We start from the raw sequence: 24653 nt of genomic DNA on the forward strand, positions 1-24653 counted from the left end.
ATATACAAACGGAAGACAGGGTTTCAACTCCTCTTGAGAAGTTGGAAAGAGCAGTGAAAGAGGTGCAACAGGGGAAGACGTCAGGTTGGAAGATGAAGATCTGCAGGATGCTTTTACCGCTTTTGAGATTAAAATGATCTGTTTTACGTAAAATTATCAATGGCACAATTTACCCCAGTGTATTCTCTCTAATGTCACAATTACCCCGCACCGGGGGCAAGTTGTGCCACAAAACCACTTTTTTTTCGAAAGCTATATTTCTGAAACAGTTTATTTAAGGTCCAAAGTGATTGTCCCCAGGGATGCACAACATCCTAAACTATATGTACATATTTTAGTTGGGGGCATTACTGTAATCCCCTTGCTTTAAAGGCACTTTAAGTACAAATTGGCACTGCTCACCCCACTCTCCCCTACTAGATAAGAATTCAGGCTATGGACCTTTTGTGTTTTCCAGCTCATACCTCTCAGCTGGAACTCTTTTGCAGGCATCTGTTTGCAAACTAATTCAGATGTAAGTAGACAAAACTTTGATTTCAGTGTGTTCAAACCTCTGTAACTCTATTACATTAGCACTCAGAGTGTTTCCTTTCAAAAGAGACCAGACTCATGCGTGTGCTATAAGTGGTTCAAGGATAAATCTCAAATTACTTTGGGTATGCAAAACTAGCCCCATGCTTGCCCGATGGATAAGAGGTTAAAAGTGTAACTGTCAGCTAGCTAACATTACGTGATAGCATCAAAAGCTATTAATAATGTTAGCTAACATTAGCTAACTTGCTTGTCAACTTTCTTGACTTGCAAAATTTTCTTTTAAATTGACAAACATCATAATGTGTAATTCATGGCACAACAAAAAATAAATCAAAATGTTTTTGTCTCTCGCCATTCACTACCGTACTTATTCTGTCCAAAATCGGGGCCCATGGCAGTAGCGGCCGCTGGCGCTGGTGCCTTGTGGGTCGCAGTTCACGTTAATAGGTCGAGTTGAAAATGTAATGCTCTGAGATGCTCTGGAGCAATCTCTCTCTGTCTCTCGGATCAATCAAATCAAATAATTAACACATGTATGTTGTCATTTTAAACAACTCACCATTCATTCATTATGCATCAGCAGCAGCTAAATTAATGTTATAGTTCACAACACAGCAGCGCGTTTTGAATCGCCAGCCTATTATCGTCTCAGCAAGCACAGTCAATACTTTTTTCCGTAGCCGCATTTCGCGGAGACAGCTGTGTATAGCGAGAGAGAGAGAGCGAGAGAGAGAGAGAGAGAGAGAGAGAGAGAGAGAGAGAGAGAGACTCACTGTTTAGTTGAAACGTCCAGGGCAGGAGAGCTTGATAAACGTGTATAATCCACTGTTGATGTATTCCAGACCACTGTCCACTGTCTCCAGACTGTATCCGCCATATAGCTTGTTAGCCAAGTGTTAGCTTGTTAGGACCACACAACACAAGTTAGTACATTCCTTTGTCCATTTCCGCTCGAACAGACTGCAAACTACCTGGCGTTCTATCGCCATGCTCTAAGACAAACTCTAACCTTAACCAACTTTGAAAGAGTGCCTAAGCTTAACAGTCTAAAGAACTTGCAGTCACGGCACGCTCTAAGACAAACAGCTGCCTGCATCTCACAACAACACAACAACACAACTATCTCTCACCAATGGACCAACCTAGGAATAAGCTAGAATTGGAACATTAGAAATTGGATTCGGCCAATCAGAGATCGTCTCTGTGAAATTCTGCTACGGAAAAAAATACTGGCGTCGGCCAATCAGAGAGCGTCTCCGCGAAATGCGGCTACAGAAATTCTTGACGCTACTGGCTAGACCGCTTCAAATCGCGCCCGGATTCCAACATAATAGTCATATTTCAACGCGTTATGCACTGATTGGCTGTGACGGATACAGTGATCAAACTGTGACGCGCACTCAGAGCGCTATCGCGTCTAGCCCGGGCCGAGAAATACGAAAAAATAATAAAAAAAAAAAACGTCACTTCCTGCTCAAGAAAACGAGTGTTTTTTATTTGAGATAATAACGTTATATTGTGCATTGGAAATACAAACATACTTAAAATGAGTAAATATTATTCATTTTAAACATGTTTATATTATTTATAGGGCTATAAAACAAAAAACTAAAACGTTTTATTTTCTTCTTCTCTGATTTAACAGCAGGTGGGGCGGCGCCCGTGCGCCCCTAGTGGCAGAGCCGCCACTGGCCCATGGTGGTCGGAGGGGAGAGACTTGTTGTCCATGTTTCCTTACAATGTCTCTACACTTTCATGTGATGATGACGTGAGAGCATGTGAAGAGGGTAATTTGCGTGCGTCTCACGCTCAATACGTCAGTGTTGGCAGCTCCATCATTATTAGCCATTGTAGCTATTGTCACCTTGTTCAACAACCAAGAAATGACGCAAGAGACAGTCGAATTTAAGTTAATAAATCTAGTAATCTATGCATACACAAATGTTTACTTTTTTCTCTCTTAGTCTCTTAGTTACAACAAGATTGTGCTAGCTAGGCAGTGTTGTGTTTATACATGATGTATTTACAACAAGTCTTTTGTTTTGGGAAAGAGGGAGGATGGAGCTCTTTGTTTGTTTATGTCTCCTTACTGCCCTCTAGTGATAAGAAAATATGATTGCAGCTTTGGATACAAAGATATAAAAGATATGTAAGGTACAATCTAGAATTCATTTGAGCATCTAATATTTGGGTATATTCACGTTTAATTCATCTTTCAGATAGAAAACAGCATTTTGGAATTATTCATCATAACTCAAACAGGATGTTACTAAATAAAAATGTAAACAAACCTTGTACAACATCAAAATATAGCAAAAGAAAAATCTAAATTAACTGAAAGTAATCCGATTATGCAATTGACTCTGACAGGACCGGATTTTATGAGGAATCTAGTAAATGTAACACCAACCCAACCCAGCATTAAAAAGGAGAAATGAGAATGGAAAAGGTAATGGTCCTCCAGCTGTACACCCGGCAGTTAAGGACGGTAAAAAATGTCTGTTCTGCGCTGAGAACAGACTGAACAAAGGCGAGCATGCTGCGACTGAGACGCACTTGGAGTTTAATGGAAGTGAAGTCCTGCAGTTGTGGGCCAAGCAAGCCTTCTGTTAGGTCTCACTAGCTCTGACACTATGGGCAGAAATGTGCTGCACTACATGTGAGACCACTCCTTCTCACTCCGGACCAGACACTGTCAAATTGTATGGTCTCTCAGGAATTCAGTTTTTGCATTGAGTCCTCTCTCTCTCTCTCTCTCTCTCTCTCTCTCTCTCTCTCTCTCTCTCTCTCTCTCTCTCTCTCTCTCTCTCTCTCTCTCTCTCTTCTCTCTCTCTCTCTCTCTCTCTCTCTCTCTCTCTCTCTCTCTCTTCTCTCCTCTCAGAAATTCATCTCACCAGACAACTGGTTACAGCATATAAGGGATTATGAACACATTAGTGTACTGACACACATGTAGGCCTATATACTGTAAATACTGCATAGTATGCAACGTGTACACACACACACAAACACACACACACACACCACACACACACACACAACACACACACACACACACACACACACACACACACACACACACACTGTGTCAATATCATCAGTCCCTAATGTGACCATCTGCTCTGGTCTCTGTATTTCTTTTATGCATAAAATGCTAACCAACTCCTGGCAGAAAGCCTTCACTCACCATCTCATGAGCATCACGGCTAATTAATGAGTTACCTGAGAGGGAACATGAATAGATCCTTTGTGAGTCTTGTGGGAAATTAAACATGGATAACAACTCTGACACAGCCTAGCTAATGGAAGCCCTTTCTGGACCGAGCCAGAACACCGGCTTAGTGGCCAGGAGCACACGCAAGGATAAACATAGAAGACCTGGAACAATGGTTTGAGTAACCAGGACGGCCTGACGACCAATAAAGACCATTAAACGCTGGTGAGGTTACAGGTATGCTGTCATTTGGTTGATCCGTTTCCTCCGTACCCACACATCCTTCCCACAGCTCCATCTGTTGTCCCAGAGGATGTCATCCAATCAATGCAGCCGCAACGCAGGAACCGGGATCACATATTTGTGCTCCATATTGTTTGAGCGCTTCATACAAACAATTCTTTGTGTTTGGCTGTCCTATATTATATGCCATAACTCTTTGAAACCGCTTCTTTTTGTTGTTGTTTTTCTTCGTGGCTCTGTTCACCGCCGGGAACGACAAGAGGCCTCCCGGGATGGCAATGATTGGCACACAGATCCATCAGCGGTCTTTGAATTCAGTGAGAATACCAATGGATCATATGAACGATGCAATAAAGATGTTTTCTGATGGATGTCAAAACAGACAGATTGGGCACTGGCTGAAAGGGAACCGCTTCATTAGAGGAATGGGATGCGTGGTGTTAGCTATAGTTAGACACCAATAAGGGAACTCATATTTTGACTTATTATGCCAGTCATGCTGGCACAGGGGTATGTTGTTAGTTACTTGTTTCATGGTAGACTGCTGTGCAAACAACCACCCATACAACAGACAATCTCAGAATTCATCAGAATATTTTTTTTTAAACCATAACTGCTATCCCATTGTTGATAATATCCCACGTATTACTGGTCAAAATAAAGCAGCCATGTACTCTGGGAGAGTTGTGGAGTTTTTCACTGCTATGCAGATCAGGTTGGGCACATTTTCCAGAACCATTATGCAAGCGGACTGTGAATTTAAAGGCAACACCTTCCAAATCCCCCCGCTCCTCCCTTTGCACCTCCTTCAACTTCCCCTCCTCCCTCAGTCCAACGCAGTTTAATGTGAAACACAAGCCTGGGGGTTGCAGGAGTCACTCTACATCTTGTCAGGACAATATTTCACTACCTCCTCCTCCCAGTGGCAATGACCTTCCCCGCATCTCTCTCTGATCCGTTCGTCACAGACACCCGGCCCACATTGACAGGGCTGCGAAAAGGCAGCCAACCATATATTAATCCATTCTAGCTGCTCGCTCTGGTCTGGTTTGGGAGTTGCTTTAGGTGCCTAAGTTCCGTCTGTGAATATGAGGGGTTTTCCCCCTCAACCTTCTAATACACTGAGTCTGAGCGGAAAGACTCTTGCATGAAGGCCGAGGGTTTTCAGAGCACTGACATCACCAGAGATGTTCTGTTGCTTCGTGTCATGTAGCTAAAACCCTCCTATTTCTCAGACCGTCGCTCTCTTGAAAGATTTAGAGCACGTTTTGCTCAAGTATGCACACGGTTTCAATTTGCTCTCCTCATAAATGCTTCTTTGCTAAATTATTCATCTACATAAATGTGTTAACATGCTCATCGCAGGGAGTAGTGTTAAGAGCAGAAAAACTCAGATCCTAGATTATTTTTGAAAATGGGGGGGGGGGGGGGGGGGGGATTCACACTGCATTAACTCTGCACATGCCTAAGAATCAGCTCACTTCAGCTCGCAGGGCTTACAAATGATTGAATTAAATCTTCCAGTTTCACGATTTTCCTCCAGCTTCTTGAAATGGTTGAATTGCGTATATAAAATTAACTGGACTATGGCCGGTCAGAAGCTGCTTAGAAACAACCAAAGGAAGATTTACAAACGTCCGGCTCTGCCAAGCGCATGCCTTAATCGCAGACCATTGGTCAGGCATATCCTACCATGTTAGCTGTCCCACCAGGCAGTATCCTACCATGTTAGTTGTCCCACAGTATCCTACCATGTTAGCTGTCCCACCAGGCAGTATCCTACCATGTTAGCTTTCCCACCAGGCAGCATCTACCATGTTAGCTTTCCCACCAGGCAGCATCTACCATGTTAGCTTTCCCATCAGGCAGTATCTAACGGGATCATCCCTATGTTCCCCGGGTCCTATGTTCCCCGGGTCCTATGTTCCCCGATTGATTGATTAATTGATTGAAGATTTTATAAATTTTTATTATTTTATTAATTATTAATGTCCGCCTTGTTTCGAACTGGTTAAGCTTAGGCCCTCTTTCGAAGTTGATTACGGTTAGAGTTTGGAATCAGGGCTGGTGGTCTAAAATGTTCATTCAATCAATCAATCAATCGGGGAACATAGGACCCGGGGAACATAGGACCCGGGGAACATAGACATGCTCCCTATCCTACCATGTTAGCTTCCCCACCAGGCAGCGTTATTTTTTTTCGTAGTCGCATTTTACGGAGACGCTCTCTGATTGGCCACTTCATGTGACATGTGCGCCCAATCGTGTGACGCCTGTTTCTACACCGGTTAAGCTTAGGCACTCTTTCGAAGTTGGTTAAGGTTAGAGTTTGTCTTAGAGCAGGGCGATAGAACGCCAGCCCTGATTCCAAACTCTAACCTTAACCAACTTCGAAAGAGTCGCCTAAGCTTAACCAGTGATAAACTAGGCGTTAGGTAGTTTGCAGGCTGTTAGACCCGGAAATGGGCAAAGACACAGCTCGTCACGCGATTGGGCGCACATGTCAGTGGCCAATCAGAGAGCGTCAGTCAGTGGCCAATCAGAGAGTGTCTCCGCAAAATGCGGCTACGAAAAAAAATAACGCCACTAGGCAGCATCTACCATGTTAGCTTTCCCATCAGGCAGTATCTAACTATCTACCATGTTAGCTTTCCCACCAGGCAGTATCTAACTATCTACCATGTTAGCTTTCCCACCAGGCAGTATCTAACTATCTACCATGTTAGCTTTCCCACCAGGCAGTACCATGTTAGCTTTCCCACCAGGCAGTACCATGTTAGCTTTCTAGAACACATACTCCAATGCAACAGCTGTTTGACGGTGGCACTTTATAAAACGGTGGGATGGAGGAGTGTTTGCACTTAGAAACTGACAGCTATAGGTGCGCGTACGTATATATATATATATGTTACCGTCGGGCTAGCTCGCACGCCTCTCCGGTTTTCTCCTCACAGATGGAGGGCAGTGCCCCGGGTAAGTGGAATGCCGAGCCAAGGATATGAAACGTGGACGTCCAGGCTCCCGCCGGAAGACAGCGGTCGGACTGTGGGATTCTGGGATCTGCGCTACAATAGATCATTAGTCAGAAGCATCTGTTGGAGGAGGTCCCCCCGTACACCTCGGCAGGCTACAGATCTTAAATCACTCCATTGCTGGGAGAGGATGGTAAGCCACTCCAGCTATTTGCTTTGATAAATCATTTGTATTAATCACAGATGTCCACCTGTACAGTGCCATATGGTAGTTACAGGCACTTAAATCGATTCGGATGTAATGAAATAATATGAATATTATGAATTAGAACTAATTATGACATGGGATGGAACATTATTTATTAAATTCGTTTACAATTATTTTACTTATCTGTTTGTAAGTTAGATCTCTTCTCTCTCGCCCCCTTAAAGCCCGTTTGAAAATGAACCAAGTGCGCATGATTTAATCTACTCGTCAGTCAATTTTGTTTGAAATATGGACATATGCTATCTCTGCAAATTACATCAAAAGCGAGAGCAAATTCCCAGATCTGGGCTGCCTATGAACAGGGGAGGGGCAGGCGTTGCTGCTGCCTGATAGGAGTGTGTGTGTGTGTGTGTGAGAGAGACACTGCGAGAGCAGAGTACTGCAGTGTTCAGCAGGGCGGAACCAACATGGAACTCTAGTTTCTAGACTCTCCTACACCTGTCACCATTTAATAAACATCACTTTTGGCGACTGTGTCACTGATGACAGGTAAGAACACAAACAGCCCACCAGTGACTGAAACAAGAAACATTACATTAGGAATTACATGCAATTCTGTCCGCTGACCCCCTCTGAAGAACAAAACGTGGAATGAACCTTTAATTTCAACCGGTATCATCAACTTGTCCTTCAGCTCGTTGACGCCCGCGTTGGGGCCGACCTCAACCCCTGGTGCCGTGTAACCTGCCCATTACACAACATTTGCCACGTCTTCTTCTGGAAGCTATTTACAGCGAGCGAAAATAAATAAATAAATAAATGAATGCACACGCATCGCGAAATGGGGCCAAGGAGAAAAAAGGCAGTTAGAAATCCATCAGAATGTCATTTTGTGTGCGTCTCTCTAGCTCTCTCTCTCCCTCTACCCATCTAGATAGATATCAGCTCATTTCAAACCTCACTCCCATTAACCTGTTCACAGGTTGCCAAGAGAGGAATGCTTTCTTCACCGTTCATCACCCCCACCCTCCCATCACTCTCTCTCACCTCTATCCTTCTGTCTCGCCCGACCAACACTTTCAGTCTGTCTCAGTAAGTATCAGAAAAAGATAATTTCCTTTTCAAATTACAACAGGCCTTTTGTGTTGACCCCGGGGGCGTTGTGATAATGCAGTGTGGGAGTGGCAGAGTGTCTCCGACGAGGGACGAGAACAGACGCGTCAACCTGCACTAACGCCCCGGCAACAGCGCGACACTGTATGGACGCAGGAAAAGCGCCTGCCGCGTGGTAACAATGCAGCTCCGGGCTCGCCGGGGCCACACCGCTGCTCAATAACGTTTGTTTTGAACAGGCATTTTTGAAAAAAATTCCAATGGACACTTTGTGTGATTGGCTGCCTGCACTTGCCGTTTAAGCGATACAGCACCGGGATCATTAGCGTATGCAAAAGAATGCGGTTAGTCAGAGAGGGAGAGAGAGAGGGAGGGAGAGCGAGAGAGCTTTGAAGATGAAGGCGAGCGTTCCAGGAGGTGTGCAAGTGTGTGACTAGCTGCGGCATCGCCGGGCGTGTTGTGTGATTCACACGGGGCCTAATCGCCTCTCAGGCCAGCCAGGCATGAGGAGGAACACGGAGAGGAAGCGGCTTCAGCTACGACGAGGGGAATACTTTGATATTAAAATTCCAGGCGAATGCGTCTTTGCCCCAGGCAGGATAATCCCATTATGCCTCAGGTCACAGCGGTGTGAGTATACACTGAGAGAGAGAGAGAGAGAGAGAGAGAGAGAGAGAGAGAGAGAGAGAGAGAGAGAGAGAGAGAGAGAGAGAGAGAGAGAGAGAGAGAGAGAGAGAGAGAGAGAGAGAGAGAGAGAGAGAGAGAGAGAGAGAGAGAGAGAGAGCACAAGAACTCTTCAGAATAAACTACTTATGGCTGAACAAGAATAACACACACAGCTGTCAGAAATAACATCAAACTCCGACCCAAAGTGAATCAGAACATCCAATTTAGGCGGATGGAGAATATCACACAGATATTGAAAACGGAGAGAGCCACACAATTAGATAAACAGGGAAGCAGGGAACTTTTTTTTCTCCAGTCAGACTTTTTACGGTTCATCTTGAGTCTTTTCAAGATCCAATGGTTTTTCATTACACTCTGTCAGCTTTCATTACGAGGTGTGAAAATCTAATTTTGTTCTGTGTATCTGACAGTTTCTCAAACTAATTCTACCTGTCAAGGTGCAGGCCTGGCAAACCCAGCAGATGGTGTTTGTGTAACTGAGAGCTTTTGTTTTCTGTATGCCAGTCTTAAAAGTGCAACATACACACCGCGCCCTACAGTATATATGCTTTCCCGTCTTTGTGGATTTACATTTAAAAGTGCGTCGATTGTTTTATGGAGGGGAGTGAAGACAATTTTGTCCAAAAAATAAAACTGTGTTCTCAAGTCTCGACAGCATCTTAATTGTGCCTCTCATAAACGGTGGGTACTCTCGAGCGAAAGGCTCTATTCATAAACGATGCACACCTCAGCAAAAAATACAATCTACGACTATCCATGGAGCCGTCAAAAAAATTGTGTGGTGCAGTGAGGAGGGAGAGCATGGCATGGCGTGAGGATAAACCTCTCATAGTGTGCTTACAGGTGGTCCATGACATCATCACAACAGGTGATTTATCTATGTGATCTGTGATCACAGCCAGAACCCCCCCCCCCCCTGCCAGCGAGGCGTTCTCCCAAACCGCATTCCTCTCCAGACAGACTCTTGTTTAAAGCCACACATAGAAATGTCAAAAAGACAAGTTTCGATTCACACTGTGGTTGGAAAAGAAAACACAAAAAAACAACAAAAAAACACAATTTCATTTTCCATTCAACTTTTGTGAAGGGTTTTCATGCTGGTGGAGCACCCAGAGGATCTCGTGATATGAAAAGGCATTTCAATATAATAGAATATTAAACTCCATGAAGCTGAATCACTGAAGGATTGTATTTCGACACTGCGGGGGCTAGAGAGAGAGCACCGAGGTTAATTCTGCCAGGATCATTGTTTGTAGATTGAAAGGGGCCTTTCCCCTGGGGATGGGCTCCGGCGTGTTCTCGCTCTCTCCCTCACCGTGCCGCGGTGGATTGGTGGTCTGATTAATCTTAATGAATTATGCAAATAGCCTTTATCTCAAATGATTTAAGAATGTTTCTGCATTGTTTTATTAATGCACTTTTGAATTACGCTGTATAATCACGTAGCCGCTCCTCAGCCGCCCCGTGTTTGTGATTCATCGCCGGCTCTTTATTAAATCCTCGGTGGTCTCTGGCGGGTTGCGTGCAGGAATGATAAATTAGTCATTACTGTAATTTAATGATTTCTCACCAAACAAGAGGCAACCTGGATCACTAACTGTAGGAGCCCTCTAAGCCCACCCCTCCTACAGTGCTAGTCCCCGGGGTCTGATCTTTGAGAGCATGTCTTCTAAATTTTTTGCTTAATTAATTATGTTCATTATAAGGAGCATTCCGTGGTGAATGCACCATTTCAATTACAGAGGGAGAATTGACTTACAAAATACAGGATTCCCCAATAAAGCATTGGCTTGTTTGGAGTCTAGCAACCGCTTGGATTGTGAATAAAGGGGTTGTGCGTTTGGCTGTGGATCTATGTATGTCAGAATAAACAGTGGAAAGATCTCATTACGATGACAAATATACAGAATATTTACATTTCAGATTCTTATTATCACATGAGCAGAATGGCCCCCACATTATAAAGTCTCCTGTCACTAAAGGTGAACATATCATATGCAGTGCCTTATACTGTATCTCCCCCTGTGCCTTGGCTCCAGCATCTCTGTGGCTGCTCAGAGCCTCACTGCCGCTAACCTTGTGTTTTGTTAGGGAGGGGCACGGGACGGAGCTGCAGACGGACAGGGATATCGGTGATGATAATAAAGGCCACCGCATATATCCGTGTCATGGAGGTGCGTGTCGTTCGCCCCTTGGCCCCCGCAGATGGCGGCGGCAGCCAGGGACAACAGTATGGACACCAGGACGCTAACTAAACGAATCCCGCTCCATTGCTCTGTGGTCTCTCTCGGTCTCTCACCCAACCCCCTGCTCTCCTCTGTGCGACATGTGCTGAATCCCATAGACGGTTGATTTCCTGTAAGCTTTTAATGACATGCACTAACAACACTTGTGGGATTTCTCACAGGCAGTGCCTAAAAGGAAATCAGTCAGACAGCAAAAAAATTAAACGTCTTTGTGGATGATGGGGGCTTTCATTTAACAGCCACACAATAAATGCCAGCTTGAGCAATGACAACATTTACTTTTGTGAAATAAATTAAATAGGCTTAGAGTTGTTTTGGGAACAGAGGTAATTATCACTCCCCATATGGACCAGGTTTCAGGTGGCTTATTAAAAAGTATGACCATTTTAAGAAAGAGGTCTCTCCCCAAACTTGAGATCCTTCATAAACACAACCTTCATTTGATGTGCATGTTCTTCCCTTTCATGTATCAGTGTATTTGCACCATCAAACCATGTTAGTATAATATTACAGACTATGGCATACAAACCCAAACTTTTAGATTCAGTGATATCCATTGAGATAGATTTATTGATATAATACTGACATGTGTAATCAATGTTAGTCACCAGGCTTTTAAAAAGAAAAAAAAAAAGAAAAAGAAGTTTGAAGGAGCTCAGATTATGTCATTTTTAAATATCTGTGGTGATTCCTGGTCAAATAGAGTTACATTATTTATTTCTGTATATTACTGGTGTGGCATCTTCTTTTGATGTTAATGAGCCTTTGAAAAGAAGACTCAATGCTCTGACAAAATTACGAAAGCAAAAACACTTTATACTTTCAAATAATAATAATAATAATTAAAAAAATAAACATAAAAAGAAGAGCTATCCACTTTGTAAGGCTAAAAGGAATGAAAATGCTTGTGATCTTACTGGATCTTCAACACAGATATACATCGAGTCTCTCAGCTCTCTGTGGCAAGAAAAAATGACAAAAGTTTTCACGTCACATGATTCGTTTTAGGGTTATTTTTTTCTCTCTTTTTTTTTTCTTTCTTGCATCAATCCACCATCGTACCACTCAGTAAATAGCTTCGGCGTTGAGTCTCCTGTAGTCCATAGGAAGAAAAACCATAGCACAAAAGGGACATGTGGAGGGCGGCCTCGTTCAGAGACAACTACTGTAGTTAAACACTGGATCTAAAGTCACAGTAGTCCTTCGCTGGACACATGTTCTCGCGTGATGTCCTCTCTGTCCACCTTGTGTCCGTTCATCCAGTGGAATGTCAGTGTTTTTTTGTGTTGTTTTTTTTGCATTGGGTCCTTATTGGTCCCTGGTTTCCACCGCTCATCAAAATACATCATACCCAGAGGTCCCTGTAGTATGGGTCAAGGAAGAGGAGATTCTGGTTCCACGCACTGTAATGACAAGGGTTGTCCAGGAGCATGGAGGACTATCGGGTCACCTGAAAGAGAAGGGAACACATTTAGACTTAGAGAATCAAACAAAACAAAAAAGATTTGTTTGCATTGGTGACAGTGATGCTAATGGATTCTAAGGATTAAGAAAACATTGATTTGGGTTACTGATGATGACACATACCAGTAGAAAAAGTCTTTGTCAGTCTCGTCCTGTTTGCCTTACAGTGCAATACACACCCACTGGAAGACTCAAGTAATTACATCTACTTATGCATTCCAATAGATCTATCGTTGGCTGTGTTTGCTGCATTCTACATTAGTTATATTGGGTAAAGATAGGGAGCCACCAGAAGTATTCACTACCAGACTGAATATTATTCATGGTGACATTCTGCTAGCATAAGTACTTTCATGAATATTAATCCAACTGATTTTCATAAGATAAAGAATGTACTATCCTTGATGTATACTGTCCCATATAGCATACAGGAGTAATGTCCTCTGTTTTTTAGCTTGCCCTTTAAACATGCCTGGATTACAGACCGGAATACCGGGCAAATGCACTGGGACCCCGGACCATCAGGGGCCATGGACCACCAAAGACCCTGAAAGCCCCAGGATTCATCTGTATATTAATTGCATAATTTCACTCATTTCAATTATGTGCCCAGCATGATTTAATTGAAAGGGGCCCCTGTACTTTAAAGGGGACATGCATTGCTATTCCTTGCACTATTTGGGCAACTTTACACAATTCCTGTGAGTCTATGGAAGACATCTGTAAGGTTTATTTAAAAAAAAATCATTGTTTTATATTTCTAATGGAGTACTCAAAAGCATAATTTTCCAGCCTCAGGATTTCAGCCTGTTATTGGATGGGCTCCGCCCATAAGCGCTTTCAGTGACAGTCACCCACACAGCGTGATACATACGAGAGAGAGAGAGCGAGAGAGAACGAGCAAGCGAGAGAGAGAGAGAGAGAGAGAGAGAGAGGAGAGGAGAGATACGTACCCGACACACATGCAGTCAAGTTTGTGTGTAATGCTCCGACGAGGGAGAGAGAGAGAGGAGAGATGCGTCCACGACACACACGCAGTCAAGTTTGTGTATGTGTGTGTCCCCGACGAGGGAGAGAGATGGCTTACACACACTCTTTTATCTCTCTCTCTCTCTCTCTCTCTCTCTCTCTCTCTCTCTGTCAAACCCCATTTGAGGAAGTGTCGGGTTACAATGCGGTCTCTGGTCTCTGCACTATAATGGTTGATGTGGGCGGTGGAGGTGAGTACAACCAGGGGCGGAGCTATGCAAATCAATGCTATATTAACGTCACGGAAACCGTCAAATCAGAACAGTTTAGTTGAGTGAGGGAGGATCTCGTGAACTCGAGACTAGACTGATGAGTCAATATGGTAATTAGAGACACAGATACTAACCTGTATTACTATAAAACCATGCTAAACACAGAAAAAAGGCATTTATAATGCATGTCCCCTTTAAATGGTATACAGGGAGCCCCTTTCAATCAGAATCCTGCTTACGGGTACAGTAACACACAAGTTTGTCAAATGTCCATTATATCCATATATCCATCTAATATCCATTATCAAAAGGCCCCAGAAATGTATAATCCAGGGCTGTTTTTTTTAATGTTCTTCCTGGAGGAGCATGCCCTTGGTTACATCTGTCTGAGGGACATGGGGGGCCCATGGCACCTTCCTGCCCAGGGGCCCCGGAGAGGCCTAATCCAACCATGCCTTTAAAAATGTAACCTTTAGGGCACTATCAGTGGAGTTTACACTCACATACTATACATACTCTCTCTCACACACACACAAACACACACACGTGCACGCACACACACACACACACACACGTGCACGCACACACACACATGCACAGCACACACACACACACACAGGTGTCCCCTCTTTCAAAACTGTCCTGTGATTGGTGTCCGTGTTTGGTGGGGGTTCAGCTGTCAAACACTGCCAAAAAAAGATTCTAATATTACACAGGAGTGTGATCTTTTGCAGCTCTCGCTGTTTGGGGAGGCACACTTTAATCTACACTTCAACATAAAAATCCTTGGGAACTGGGGTGTGGACAGAGATTATAGAGAGGATCTGGTCTCGCTGCACAGGCAGGCTGGAGGACTGCAGCGATGAAAGAAAATACACACATGCACATATCATTACGAGACGCTTGTCACAATATTAGTAGAAACTAACTTTTGAAGACGAACCATGGTAGCCTGGCAAGACAAACACCGTGGAGCTGCTGTCTGCGTGCCGTGGGCTTTTTCTTCCGGTTAAAGAAATGTTTCCCGTCTGAAGCCAGGAAGAGAATTGTGCAGAGTTCCTTTCTGCCTGTATTAGACTATGGCGATGTAATCTATATGCATGCTCCTTCCTCCCTGCTTAAAAAGCTGGATTCTGCGTACCATACTGCCATACGTTTTGTAACAGGTGCAGGCTCTCGCACCCACCACTGCACTTTGTATCAGTCATTAGGATGGTCCTCTCTGTACCAAAGAAGACAATCACACATGTTGATTTTTATCCTTAAGTCATTGCTAGGTAAGCTGCCCTTATATATCTCCAGACTTCTGTCCTTTTATACTTGCTTTTTTAATACCAGACGAGCAGCAAATGGGATGCTGTTAAATGTTCCTTTGATGCAGTCAGAGCTTGGTAAAGCTGCATTCTCCCACTATGCTCCCTTTTTATGGAATACGCTGCAAGTGAAACTTTGTCTACAGGCACTTCCTACTGTGAATGCTTTTAAAGGTATGCTACGATTAGCCCTTTATGAAACATGTAACTGTTTTACCTGATGCTATTGTTGATGTGATTATGCTCCTTGCCACTGCACAAATGACCCTCTGTATTTATATTTGAATTGTATGTTTTTTGTTTAATGCCCTGTTTTATGTTGAAACTTGTTGTGTGCTGTGTTGGTCAGGACTCCCTGGAAGAAGAGATCTTGTATCTCAATGGGACATTCCTGGATAAATAAAGGATAAATAAAATAAAATAAAATAAAATTCATAGTTGATTCCAAATATTGATTATATCATATAGATTATCGATACAGTGCAGATATCAGTGTTGATTATTGATATGCCTACAGTGCAGATTGGCATCTGCATCTGATATCATAGAATAAGTTAAGAAACCTTATGGACACCAGCCCCGGAGCTGTGAGCTTGGTTCGCCTGTTCGAATCCAGCTCACAGCTCCGGGGTTGTCACCAGCTTGGCTGGCCGTCTGCACTGATACAATTGGCTGTATCAGAGGGTGGGAGAAGCTGGCGGGGTGGGTCCGGGTCGTTGTAAACAGCGACTCCTACAGTTCGGTCGGGGCGCCTGCTAAGCGCGGATTGGACGTGAGGGGGATAGTGTGGTCCTCCCACACGCTACGCCCTCTCAATGAGAATCCGCGCTGCCAGGTGAAAAGAAGCGGTGATTGGCTGGACGCGTGTCGGAGGAAGCACGTGGTAGCCTCCACTCTCCCAAAATGATCTGACTGTGGGGGGTAAAGCGCAGCGACCAGGAAGGGACTGGGAATTGGCATACGACTAACATTGGGATGGGAGAAAATCGGAGGAAAATGGAGGGGGAAAAAGACCAAAAAAAATAAAAATAAAAACCTTATGGAAACAATTAGAATGGCAGGGTGTCTGGGCGGAAACAGCAAGACCAGGGTGATCAGGGGGTAAATGCGCCAAGAGAACAGAAGGCAGCCCCCCGCAGGTTTGATGCCGTAGAGTTCCAGTGGATGAAAGACCGCACTTGACTGGTCAGCTCTGCGTTCAATGTCCCATTAACAAGCATACTGAGGCTCCACCTTTGATGAAGAAGCTGTGTGTGTGTGTGTGTGTGTGTGTGTGTGTGTGTGTGCGTGCGTGCGTGCGTGCGTGCGTGCGTGCGTGCGCGTGCGTGTGCACGCCCATGCCTGTGTGAGAGTGTTTGTGTGTGTGTTTGTGTCTGCACTGTCAACTTGTAATGATCTTGGTAAACCAATACACAGCTCCTCTCTACTGTCTTTGACTGCCAATGTCTTTTAAGGCAGCTTTCAACGATATATTGAGATATACAGGATCTCATTTCAGTCTTTTGCCCTAAAAGCCCATTGCAGGGTCAATGTTACCCTCCAACCATCTCTTAATGGTCCATAAGAAACACATCAATGGATGACAGAATTACTTCAGGCTTCGTTCGGCCAATCCATCTATCACTCTTATCTTTCAGCCATTTTTTGACAGTAAAACATTACTATCTTATAGATAGATAGATAGATAGATAGATAGATAGATAGATAGATAGATAGATAGATAGATAGATAGATAGATAGATAGATAGATAGATAGATAGATAGATAGATAGATAGATAGATAGATAGATAGATAGATAGATAGATAGATAGATAGATAGATAGATAGATAGATAGATAGATAGATAGATAGATAGATAGATAGATAGATAGATAGATAGATAGATAGATAGATAGATAGATAGATAGATAGATAGATAGATAGATAGATAGATAGATAGATAGATAGATAGATAGATAGATAGATAGATAGATAGATAGATAGATAGATAGATAGATAGATAGATAGATAGATAGATAGATAGATAGATAGATAGATAGATAGATAGATAGATAGATAGATAGATAGATAGATAGATAGATAGATAGATAGATAGATAGATAGATAGATAGATAGATAGATAGATAGATAGATAGATAGATAGATAGATAGATAGATAGATAGATAGATAGATAGATAGATAGATAGATAGATAGATAGATAGATAGATAGATAGATAGATAGATAGATAGATAGATAGATAGATAGATAGATAGATAGATAGATAGATAGATAGATAGATAGATAGATAGATAGATAGATAGATAGATAGATAGATAGATAGATAGATAGATAGATAGATAGTAGGGATGTCCGATATTATCGGCCGACCGATATTATCGGCCGATATCGGCAGTAAAATGTGATATCGGAAAATATCGGTATCGGTTAAAAAAAATTTAAAAACAATAACAATATTTGTTATATATATATCCAGTGAAATTATTAGTTACCTGAAATTATTCAGTTCTTTGGGGGGGGGGGGGAAACCCTGCATATATCGGTATCGGTTGATATCGGTATCGGAAATTAAGAGTTGGACAATATCGGAATATCGGTATCGGTAAAAAAGCCAATATCGAGATAGAGAGAGAGAGAGAGAGAGAGAGAGAGAGAGAGAGAGAGAGAGAGAGATAGATAGATAGATAGATAGATAGATAGATAGATAGATAGATAGATAGATAGATAGATAGATAGATAGATAGATAGATAGATAGATAGATAGATAGATAGATAGATAGATAGATAGATAGATAGATAGATAGATAGATAGATAGATAGATAGATAAGGGCTATGTTATTTGTTTGTGCGTTGCAGACTCTGAAAAGGTGAAGGACTTTGGATTCCTTGATGGTAAAAGATATGGCCGTAGGGAGGCATTATAATCGATCTATGCATAACAAGGGATGACAGACCAAAAAAATTAAGACGTACTGCTGGGTTCCATTTCTGTTTGAGCTACATCGTCTTTGGTGTTGGGAAACAAATGTCCTCTCTTACACATACTGCACCGATTTGTCACAAAACACTTAAACACAAGAGGGTGTGGTTTGACACAGCGTTGCATCCTACTGTACACCATGCGCTGCACCTTGAGCTCAAGAGCTACACGTGTTACGAGTCTCCAGGTTTCGAGGACACAGCTGGTGAACAGATTGCAAAGTGTAATTCGAGGATATGTAGCTTAATCCTCGCGCGCACGTGAGAGCCCCTAACTTTATGTAGAAAACATAATACTGATTGAAACAGCACGGGGTTAATGTACACAAACGCTGCTTAAAATGTAATCAAGTGCTGCGTTTAATGCAATTAGTACACAGTCTATTCAAACACGCTGTATGGCTTATCGCATGCTGGCCCATTTTTCAGGGCTACAGTACATCACGTATACTAAATATAGTATGGAGAACGGCAAATTACACGTCCAATTGGAATTCTTCAAAGGCAGATTCCCCTCAAAAAACATCCCGTCATTAACACCATTCAACACGTCCTCTATGAGCGTCACATCACCTGTCAAGTAGAAAGGCTCCATGGTTCTTAGGCTCTGTGCTGATCTTTTCTCTGTGCTGATTGATAGGAAGTGAAAAGCAGGAGCTGCCAGGGCTATAATTTCTGACATTACCAGCAGGACTATAAAAGCGTGGCTGCTCTTTGACATGGGGACGAAAGAGGGAACGGCTGAAGTCGTCTGTGCCTGGAAGGGCTTTAAGCCGTCTGATTTATTGATGTGACTTCATCATGAGGTGAAACGACGCCATCATTCTTTATCAGCAACTCCATGTTTCAACGTTTCAGAAGAGGATTTACTGTGGAGCGCAGCAGGCTGCGTGGTGTGCAACTGTAACTGGGGCACGCGATTTGAAGCACCGCACATTACATCAATGTCATGGTATCAATGCCACAGAGCACAGAAGTCGGTAGTGGAACCTAAACTCCATGAGCTTTTACAGCTCGTCACCATCAGAGGCACTTGGTTTTCTTGGGAGCATGTAAATGCTGAGGGACTTCGCATACACTGACCGTCCCCTGCAGGCTCGCTGTGGGAGGCAGCGGGCCGGCGAACAGGAGGGGAACCCTGTGGAGCCCCGAGCAGAGGTACTGACGGGTGCTACTAGCCACCTGGACCCCTGCCCGCTCTGCCTCCCTCTCTGCCTTCCCGGGGCTGTGTGAGGGGGCATGAATTATTAACCCGGCAAAAAAAGAAGAAGAAAAAAAGCCCTGCCTCGTCCCGGCCTCCCATAGCCATGAATAATGGAGGAGGCAGCTCAAGTACAGGCGTTTGGTGAGTCAAACACCGGGTCATGATGGATGGCTCAGGGCCCACTGTGTCACCCTCAAGCCCCCACCCCTCACTACCATACAGTACAGGTCTGCCCCACAAGTGCAACCCAAAACACAGGCTCAGATAACCTCCATTAATCTCTGGGAGGAGTACAGCCCTCGCCCCTCCCGCCTCAGCAACATCCACCCTCACGCCTCGGCTCGCTGACGGGCTGTTTGTTTGTCGTCGTCGTCGCCGTCCCCCTCCTCCTCCCCCGCACCCTTTGCTTGCCTTTTTTTCCTTTTTGGTTCTTAGTGACTCTTTTCGAGGTAACATGCTCCGAATTCTCTCTAAAAGGAAGGCCGCGACCCGAGCCTGCTCTCAAGTAGCAATAGTAGGTCAGATGGAAACGTGTCAGTCGGCTTTCTGAACTACAGTAGAACCAACGCTGACATGATACAGTGTGATTCTGCTTTCTCTCCGGGGTGTGCATTCCAACTTGTATCCATGAAGGTGTCGCTGCATACATGTCACCTTGTTATGTATTACACTGCAGATTATTTATATGCTGCTGCTGCAACAACTGTCATAAAACGTTTAGTCTCACATGCACTATTTAAAAAATGATGTCATTCAAAAACTATATAATTCATTACCAGGTCTCATGACAATAATATTCCTTCTATGTACATACATCATCCGTACATACATCATCACGCGTTCTTTTCTCACAAGAGCGGCATATTTGATCTCGCGATGTTCTCAGAAAGTACACGCTTTCAACTCCAGGATCCTGCCTCATTTGAAATGATACGATAGGCGTTGAGAGGTGAAAGGAGATACTTGTCTTGTTGCATACATATTAATGTAACATATTGTGTATATTTATAATTAATATTAACTGAATATTCTGCCTTTGTGTTCGTGTTCACAGTAAAAAAAATTGCAGTAATATTAAAGAAACTGATGATTATGAAGATGATGATGATGATGATGATGATGATGATGATGATGATGATGATGATGATGATGATGATGATGATGATGATGATGATGATGATGATGATGATGATGATGATGATGATGATGATGATGCTGTTACCCACCTTGGTCGTCTTTACTTTGTTTCCTGTACTGCAGCTCCATCCTTTCAGATCTGGCAACACTTTACACTCTTCTCCGTCCATGCATGGGTGCATCTGGCACCACCACTTCTGTGCAACTATGGACGCTATGAGGGGGACAGGAGGGGAGGGGGACAGGGGGACAGGAGGACAGGAGGGGAGGGGGAGAAGAAAAAGAGAGGGATGCAAGTGAGTAATAATACGCCATTTAATGCACACTGTGAAAGACGGAGGATCCGCTCTCTGACTGAAGCATCAGCTGTCTGTTTCTATACACGCGTCAGGGAGAGGGAGAGAGCGCGGAGCGTCTTTTGATCCACGGCTGATGGTGGAGATACATCACTCCTCTTGCCCTGTGTGTTTTCAGGAGTGAATTACAGGGCGTGGGTCAATGTCAAGCCGATGAGTGGTGTGACTAGTGTTGAACAGTGAGTAGTGTATGTGTATAGTGCGTGCGTGTGCATGTGTGTGTGTGTGTATGTATGTGTGCGCATGTGTGTGGGGGTTGCAAAGCCAGCAGCGAGGTGAGAGCGTCAAGGTCTTAAGTTGCTCTGGGGTGCTCTGTCGGGGGGGGGGGTAAATGGCTTCCCTTGACATTTCCTTAGCGTTACAAGGACTGTCAAAATGAAGGAAGCCCTGTCAGAGCCATTATAACAGAATAAGAAGAGATGGGTATCGATTCACCTGTAACAGAGGCCTGCTGACATGATATTAACTGACCTGGCCTTCTCTCTACTCCACTGAACACAAGGTTTCAAATGGTCTCATAGCCACCTGCAGACAGGTGGGTGGTTGAATGAGATGAAGAGCTATTAGATCTGAAAGACTGTAAAATGCACACAAGCAACATCACATTAAAATAACCACTGGAAGACAAACCCTTTTAAAACCAATTCAATGTCATATTGTGACCGTTTTCATAAAATATGTGCACAAAACCGTCCAATGGTAAATGGACTGCATTTATATAGTGCTTTTATCCAAAGCGCTTTACAATTTCTGCCTCACATTCCCCCATTCACTCACGGACAGGGGAAGGCAACCATGCAGGGTGCCAACCTGCTCATCGGGAGCAGTTGGTGGTTAAGTGTATTGCTCGAGGACACTTCGACACAATGCCCAGGAGGAGCCGGAATCGAACCGGTCACAAGCATTAAGTTAGACCAAAAAGCAGTGTCACTGTGTTGCAGTGGCGTCGCGTGGGTAAAATAACAGGGGAAGCCAAAAAAAAATTATTAAAAAAAAAATTATTCAATATTTTTATTAATATTTTTTTTTTTTTTTTTTTTTTTTTAAGTCAAGCAGTCACCATGTACACTACAGTATGGCTCGGCGGCCAGTCAAACGTTATTTTTATTTATTTAACAGATTGCAGAATGGGTACAATACAGTACGGCTCAATACACATTTACGATGAATTGAAAATGGGGGACCCTGATGTAAACAAGACGAAAGTCTTTCTCTGGTCTGCATCCCCTTAACAATTGTATGTATTGAGCTGTACTGTACTGTACCCATTCTGCAATCTGTTAATAAAGTTTTCATTCATTCACACACAATTGTATAAGGGGATGCAGACCAGAGAAAGACGTTTGTCTTGTTTACATCAGGGTCATTAATACTGCTGGAGCATTGGTTAATTTTTGGTCCGATTTTTCCTTGCGCGATTTTGCGCGCCGCGTGGGAGCAAATTCGAGACACATATTCGGTTGCAAAAAGGTGTCCCACGGTCTCCTCTATGGCCGTGAATATTTTCACGCGGATCGGAATCACGGCGCGCCCGTGGGACACTTTTCCGTTTCGGCGAGTTTATTCCACGCTTTCTGTTTTCCTTTTCTAAGCATTTTAGGGGCTACATGTGAATCAGTAAAAGTTGCGGGACGCCCAGATGTTTCCACGATAGAAAGCTCGCGTGGATCCCATAATAGGCTCACTTAATACAGCGTTTTTAAAATCACGCGACATTTTCAGGGTCGCGAGCCGACCTTTTCCCCTCGTTTTCGATGATGGAAGTGATTTAGGAAAAGCTTCGGCACGCCGAGAGGTCCCCGTGGATTTAATCTCGCGAGGATCGGGGCAATATTCGGCCCGTGGGAACAGTTACGGGTTAATACAATGTTCAGAGTGCAGAGGGGAAAATATGGCACCTGCCCCGCCTCCAGGTGGAATATTATGCTGAACGTCTTCCTCCCAGCTCCGTTTTAAACTTTTAGGGTGTGGCCAGTGGCAGTCAGCTCGAATCTGATTGGCTAGGATCGGATTTGGAGTTTGGACTCACTCTATAATGCTGGAAGCCTGGAGAAAGAGACCTACCCACTGCTTCTCTCCTATACTAGCTGCAGTAGTGAGCACAGTCTGACAGTGTGTTAGAGGGAGTGAGAAGGAGAAGAGGGAGACATAAAAAAAAAAAAAAAAAACACAGATGCACAGATGAATGTAAACTATATTAAAAAAAAATTATATTTTAATTTTTTTTTTTTTTTCATATTTCATATTTCATAATTTGATATGAAATTTATAGGGAGGCATGGCTTCCGTTGGCTTCCACAAGGATTCGCCACTGCTGTGTTGAGAGGCAGCTAACGCTAACTGTGTAGCCAGTTAGCTTAGCAATAGCTCCATGCCCTGGCCAATGTGAGTTGTGAAGAGCCAAAGCCTTGATGATGGAAACATCACCCTGCTTCTTTGACTCTGCCATGTTCCAACATTTAACAAAAGTCAAGTCAAACGCCTACAACAGTCTCGGACAGCACCAGCAGGTATCACGATGGCCGGGGGTTACTGTAGCTAGAGCAGTTGGGTGAGGGTCATAAATCTCAGAGCAGCACGTCCATGGCTGCTAGCGGGGCTTTGACACTCTTAAGTCTGGATCAGACAGATCGCTTTCTAGTAGCTCTGGGCGGCTTTTGAGTTGCAATTGAAGGCGGAATAATGTGGATAATTTGAAGTGATGATTTCGGTAGTGAAAGGTGTTGCCAGAGAAGCAGCTACATGAACTGTGCACGAGTCCTACAGAACGACTCTCACAAAACGACCCTCACAAAATAACCCTGAGTAAGTTATTAGTATATCAGTTTTGAATCAATATCAAACAGATAATGATAAAGCTAGAATAATGATAAGGATAAAGCTACTGTAGATAAAAGATACAAATTAGTGATGGGAATGACGATTTCACGCCGAAAAGAAAAAAACGCTACATTTCTGTGTCTCATCATTGAATAATAATTCCCAATCCTTACCATCCACACAAGATGGAGCAGCTCTCGTTGTGCCGGCCACCTGTCCAGGGAAGCAGGAACATTTGACCGTCTGGGATCTCTCCTCAATCTTGTTCTTGTTGCAGCAACGGTGGGCCGCGATGACCTCACAGGTTCCTGCTTTTACATGCACTGGAGACAGAGACAGGGACACAGACAGGGACAGGGACAGAGACAGAGACAGAGACAGAGACAGGGACAGGGACAGGGACAGAGACAGGGACAGGGACAGAGAGAGAGACAGGGACAGAGACAGGGACAGAGACAGGGACAGAGACAGAGAGAGAGACAGGGACAGAGACAGGGACAAAGACAGAGACAGGGACAGAGACAGAGACAGAGACAGAGACAGAGACAGAGACGGTCAGAATGCATGGTTCACTCTCAGGGCCATTGATATTTCTCAGCAGAGCAATGTTGCGATGAAAACAATAGAGTTGTCTAATTATATTAATGCAGTCCATTTACCATCTACCATGTGATTCTATGCTGATGACTACTTATTTGTAAATTATTCATCTTGTGGGACCACGGAAGAGTATAAAGATCCTAAATCCTAAACATAAACTAATTAGCACAAGAGAGTTTCGCAGCAGTGCTGGAAGCAGATACGATGCAAAAATAACTTTATTTCCATGTGGATGGGGGGGGGGGGGGGGGGGCGGGGTTCAAATAGCCATCTCTACTGGGGGACAATGTCTGCCATTCACTTCCCACATGAATCCCTGA

The 24653-nt window shown here is 43.7% G+C and overlaps 1 protein-coding gene across 1 annotated transcript in view; it reads right to left on the reverse strand.

The window, feature by feature from the left end:
- Positions 1-12091: 12091 nt before the first annotated feature.
- tafa3a (TAFA chemokine like family member 3a) overlaps positions 12092-24653 on the reverse strand; it is a 213590-nt gene continuing 201028 nt past the window's right edge. Inside the window, exons 3-5 of the mRNA XM_084317777.1 lie at positions 23907-24056; positions 20647-20771; positions 12092-12667 (exon numbers count right to left, since the gene is read on the reverse strand). Of these exons, the coding sequence (XP_084173903.1) occupies positions 12656-12667; positions 20647-20771; positions 23907-24056 (287 nt within the window). The 3' untranslated portion in view covers positions 12092-12655. The remainder of the gene's footprint in view (positions 12668-20646; positions 20772-23906; positions 24057-24653) is intronic.

The sequence above is a fragment of the Notolepis coatsorum genome (genome assembly GCF_963971535.1).
Source record: "Notolepis coatsorum genome assembly, chromosome: 6".
NCBI classification, from domain to species: Eukaryota; Metazoa; Chordata; class Actinopteri; order Aulopiformes; family Paralepididae; genus Notolepis; species Notolepis coatsorum.